The following is a 5437-nucleotide window of genomic DNA, read 5'->3' as shown; positions in this document are numbered from 1 at the left end:
TGTTGTTTTTGGTATTGAGGGGGTGGGGGTGGGGGGGGGGGGGGGGGGGGGCAACTGAAGAATCCGGGGGTCGAAGGAGGGGGGATAAGAAGGGCTGTGAGGGGCACAGAGACACAGCGTCCACCTCAAGGAATACACACGCCCAGAGAAAAACGAAAATGAAGAAAAAGTGGTTCAATGGTGCGTGTCTGTATTCCCGTGCATCGCAACGTGTGCGGGCTCGTCTGTGAGGGTGCTCGAGGGGCCTCACGCGCGAATCGCGATGGAAACGTGAGCCAACAAGAACAAGGAAAAAAAAATTCGGCGAATTGATGATGATGTGCTGAGGGACTGACCCCCCAAAACGAAAAACAAAGGAGGAAGGGGTGGGTGGGTGTGCCGGAGGCTTGACGGTTGCTGGCAGGGGGGAAGGGAGGGGTCACAGACCACGCGCAGGGCCAAGCACGCAACCAAGCTGTGCACCACTCAACACGAGGCAATACAAAATGGTTTCCTTAGAACGGGAAGGGGGTGGGCACGTGGAAGAAGAGAGAAGGAGAGCTCGACGCGTGGCTGCTGTTTTGCTGCCATTACGGTGAATGGGCGAGGGAGGGGGAAGGGTACAGGATTGCGGTGTTACGCGTGGGTGTGAGTGTCAGTGTGGTGGTGGTAGTGGCGGCAATGATGACGATGATGCACAGATAAGAGAAAGTAGAGAGAGAGACAAGTAGGTCCTGTGTACCCGCCGCACGTGTTGGCTGGATGTGCGCGTCGGTGCCTTTCTCGCACAGCATGTTTGAGCTTCACCGTCCGTTGCTCAAAATGGCAGCATCACCGGTGACGGCCGACAGTTTCCATCATCACTGAGGGATGACGTCCACACCATGGAAAGGTGGTGCGATAAGCACCCAGGTTGTTTTCTTCCTTTTTGCGCCTTGAATACGCTGGTGCCGCCTGCCACGCCGATTCGCCGCTTTTGTTGGGGCAGCCACTCGCTGTCGAGGACTGGGCGTGCACACCAACAAACACGCATGCGCCTGCTCAAACCACCTCTCTGCATGCCCAGCGAAATCTTTCCACCACATGACGGAAATGCTAGGAGAAGAAGAAACAAAAAAAAAAAAACAGTCATGCGAAGCATGCGGAGATCGGTCGTGAGATTCATCCCCGATGCGATCACCATCACCGCCATCAACCTAAGCAAAGCGCAGGAGGTCATCCGCCATGCGCAGCGCCTCGGACAGCTCCTTGTCCAGCTTCGACTCTTCCTCCACGGCCGTCTCGGCCTCGGCGTAGGCCGGCACGTCCACCTCATTCCCTCGGCGAGAGGAAAGGGAGGCGCCACCTGCCACTCCTTCGCGCCTGGGCACCTTGGGCAGCCCCGCGCCGCCCGCCCCCAGCACGTCCGCGGACGATGACGGGTCCACCACGCCCTTGGCGGCTTTCCGGTGCTGCGCGCCAAGGAAGGAGTGGCTGCGTGCGCGACTTTTCCACAGCCCCTGCAGTTCCTCGAAGGCAGCCAGCTCCTCCTCCGTCATGGTGAGGGGAGAGATGTAGAAGGCCTTCGCCGCCGCCTCCTCCGCCTTTTCCTCAGCTGTGACGACGATCTGCGGCACCACGCCGGCGGAGAGCACGCCATCGTAATCGGGGTACACAAACTGCTGCCGACCCAAAAGCTTGTGATGGCTAACGATGGGGATGCCATCCTGCTGCTGCTTCGCCGTAGGCCCAGTCGAACCATCGGCCACGCTGTCGGCAGATGTCGCAGTGGTGCCATTGTTACTGAGTCTACTCGACGAACTCGCACTGTCGGCGGTGATGGTGCTGCTAGTGGCAGCGGCACCACCTGTGAGGGGCGGCCTGTCGGCGCCGGTGTGTGCCGCAGATGCGGAGGTGCCGAGCGGCGCCGGCGACGATGAAGCACAAAAAAAGGCATCTGTCCGCACAAGCGCCTTGCCGGCACGACGGCGCACCGGGCCAGCGCGCTGCGGCACTAGCGGCGGCAGAATCGGTCCGTTTCCAGTGCGCTCGTCTTCAATATCAGCGGCGAAGCTGCTGTAGCCTTCCTCCTTCGAGTAGCGCTGGAAGGCGTCGCGCCACACAGACATCGATTCCGGCAACACAACGCACTCCGCGCGGGACTTGCGCTGGCGCAGGGCGGAAAGCGACAGAGTCTTCCCCACCGTATAGTGGATGCTGGCCGGAGTGTTGAGGTGCACAAAGCCGCTGCCTCGGTTACCACCGCTGCCGCTGTACTGGCCAGAAGAGGAGGACATGACTGTTGCGCGCGGGCCTAGCCTGCTTGTCTGGCACGGCAGAGGCTGCCTTTTCTTTTTCAATGCACGTCCTTCGTCAAGAGAAGCGAGAGCGTAATTTCCGGTCCTTCTGCACAGTCCGACGCGCACATGAACGCGTCACTGTCCTATTGCATGCAGGAGGGGAAAGAGAGAGAACAAAGAAAAAGGGAGGTGGAGAGAGGAGTAAAGCCACGCGTCGGCGCTGCGCGACAGCGCTTCTACCGCATCATGACAGTCTCCCACACATACGCCAGAAGGTGGGGAGGGTAGAGGCAGGTGCCGCCGCTGCAACAGCGTCGCTGACCCACATCGTCCAAGGAGGAGACTCATGTGAAGGGCGTCTTTTGTGTTGTCCTGTGAGGAAAAAGGAGCTGAGCAGAGCTGAGGTGTAGTAAGGTGGTGGTGGCGAGGAGGAGGAGGGGGGGTTCAGGCACGCATGAGCAACGCAGCCCAGGAAAGTCAAACGCACGCACAGATGCACACCGTTGAAGCGAATAAGAAGCAGTACCCATGTTGCGGGGTGAGGGTGGTGGCCAAGAAGAGAGAGAGGGACAGAAAGTCGGCTGGGGCATGCAGCAGCTCGCGCGGTAAGAGCGGTTGGGCCATCGCGACTCGCAAACTGCCTCTTTTGGTTGTCAGTCTGGCTCATCCACGAAGGCGCGCACTGCTGCGGACAGGCCACTCGGCGCCGGCGCGTCCGGCGTGTCGAGCCACTCTCCCTGGAAACCGTCCGCCTGCATCTTGGCTTTCACAAACGTCGCTGGCACGCGCAAGGACAGCAACTCAAAGTAGCCATGCAGCCTTGGATGATTCCGCATAAGTAACCGGCCAGGGCGCAACTCCAGCGGCGGTGGCGGGGCTGGGGCATCACCTGAAAGCTGTGGCATGAGCACCGGCGCGCCGACCATTGCCAGCGTGGCGACACGGGCCGCCTCGGCCTCCTGCGCTGCAGCAGCCGCACGCGCCACCCCCGGCGGCGGTCGCGGCGGACCTTTGCGGTAGTTGCCAGGCGGTGGGGGCGGGCCGCCACTGCGGCGATCTTTCGGCGGCGGCGCCGGCAGGCCCAGAACGCTCTCTGCATCACCGTTCTCGCTAGCGCCGCGACGACCGCGACCGCGACGCTGGCGATAGTCGTACGCCGCCGACGCCTCGCTACCGTCGTCCCTCACCATGTCTTGGTCATCGCCATCCGCGAGGTACGATGTGCCGCCATCGTCATCGTTGGAGTGATCGCCGCCCTCTTCTTCCGCCTCGTCTGCCTCGGGGTCGGCAGCACCGCTTGTGATGAGCAGGTGCTCCAAGAGCTGCGTCTGCAGCTCTAATTGCTGCAGCGATTCTTCAGTCTGCACGAGCCGCGACTCGCACTCGTCGGAGAAGCGGTTGAGAAACTGAACAGTGCTGATGACGAACCTGTTCACGAGGTCTACAACGGCCTGCGCATCAGCGTCCGCCTCGGCTACGGCCGCGGCGTTTGCACTTACCAGGGCAGTAGTGGAGTTAAGAGGCAGCGCACTCGTGGCCATCTTTGAGACAGTCGCGGGGTTAGGCTACTTCGATCTGTGGGAAACAGAGAGCGAGAGGGGGTAACGGCAAGGCAGAGGAGCTTGGCAGTAGACTCGGAGGAGCTGATAAACAATGGCTTCGACAGGAAACGAGAAGAGCGACGCGCTGCCTTCTCTCACTCTTGAGGATGTACTCTGGTCGTGCGCACGATGGCAGCGCACGCTTCGTCCTTACCACAGACAAGACACACTTAGGAACTGATCAATTTGTAGCCCCGTGCTGGATTGGGCATGGAGGAAAAAGGAGCGAAATACAACGTCCGTCTTGCCACCTTACACGTAACGGTCCAAAGGAAGCAAGCACACACGCATGCGCACCATCTCGCACGCCGCCCCGTAATACAGTGTGCGGAGGGCGGCAGACAGCGCGAGAGAGAGAGAGGAATAAGATGGAGGAAAGGAGAGCTGTTCATATGGCTGCGTGCACGCACCCACACATATATATAGAGAGAAAGAAGACGGCATGAGACGGATGAGCTACGGATATGACAACCTCACGCATGGGCTTCTTGCGCCCACAGTTACACAAAAGTAGATTGGGAGGGAGAAGGGGGGGGGCGCACGCTGCATTCCGCGATGGCCACATGACGGCGGGAGGAGAGCAGAGGGAGGGCCGCAGGAGCAACGCAGATGTTTGCCTCCGCACCGCACAGCATCGACTGGTCAGCGAGCCACAGCCACACATTGGCGGCGGGAGCTCCTCCGTTTCGCCGTTTCTCCGCTTCTCTTTGCTTGGCTGTCTTCGTATTCTATTCCAGCCGAGAGAGCCTTGACACGGTGCTGGTCCGCCGACGAAAACGCTCACGCTCCAAAACGCGCACCGGGCATCCACGCGTGCGCAGGCAACCGACACAAGAAAAAAACGGCCAGCGCGCCGGCGACTACCCCAGCCGCAGACCGTCACAGCAAGCGCCTCCAACCGGGGAGGATACACAGAGTCGGAGAACAAGAGGCATCCAAGCGCTGAAGAGATACGGTGCGCCGTCTCCATCCCGTTTCCTCGCTCCATGTCACCACGGGGCGGAAACGAAAGAGGGAGACAGCGAGCTCCCCACCCCACCCCAGACAGCAACGCTGTCCTGAAGCAGGCCCGAGGGCCCACAAGTGCGAGTGCTGTGTGCACGCGGAGGTCCGCAGAGCAACGGTGAGACGCGGAGAATGCGTTAGAGGATCCAGACGAATCAACTGCCCACGCAGGGCACGCGTGCGAAACATGTGCGGCATCTCCCACCTCCGACCGTGCGGGCTGACGCGGCGCCGATGCGGGAAGCACGACGAGAGCACCCTGAACTCGCGCCATCGAGTCTTCCAGACTGGAGTGTGGAGAGTCACTGCACGATCTTGTGGAATGCCGCGGCTTGAGGCGACGGAGATTGCGCAACACGACACACACACACACACACACACAAACACACAGGTCGGGTGTAGAGGGTCTCAGCGGGCCCTAGCCTGCAGCTGGCCAACGTCCTGCTTGAGGTTATCCGGCATGCAGGTGGGCCAGCCCCCCTCCCCCACCCCCTATTACCCGCACGGTAGACGCCACTGCTTCCGCCCTCGAGTAAGGACCCGGACGCAGACCTGGGGGGGGGGGGGGGGTGC

The 5437-nt window shown here is 61.1% G+C and overlaps 2 protein-coding genes across 2 annotated transcripts; both read right to left on the bottom strand.

The window, feature by feature from the left end:
* Positions 1–1175: 1175 nt before the first annotated feature.
* On the bottom strand, positions 1176–2255 carry LDBPK_190470 (hypothetical protein, conserved; the record flags this gene model as incomplete). The annotated part of the gene is made up of 1 exon (XM_003860177.1): positions 1176–2255. The coding sequence occupies one exon, from the start codon at positions 2253–2255 to the stop codon at positions 1176–1178; it is 1080 nt and encodes a 359-aa protein (XP_003860225.1).
* A 656-nt stretch (positions 2256–2911) lies between these two features.
* LDBPK_190460 (hypothetical protein, conserved) lies at positions 2912–3799 on the bottom strand (the record flags this gene model as incomplete). The annotated part of the gene is made up of 1 exon (XM_003860176.1): positions 2912–3799. One exon carries the CDS (start codon positions 3797–3799, stop codon positions 2912–2914), a length of 888 nt encoding a protein of 295 aa, XP_003860224.1.
* Positions 3800–5437: the final 1638 nt, after the last annotated feature.

The sequence above is a fragment of the Leishmania donovani genome, chromosome 19 (assembly GCF_000227135.1).
Source record: "Leishmania donovani BPK282A1 complete genome, chromosome 19".
In the NCBI taxonomy this organism is placed as follows: Eukaryota; Euglenozoa; class Kinetoplastea; order Trypanosomatida; family Trypanosomatidae; genus Leishmania; species Leishmania donovani.
Note: the sequence above shows the minus strand (reverse complement) of the source record. Positions and strands in the feature narration are given on the sequence as shown.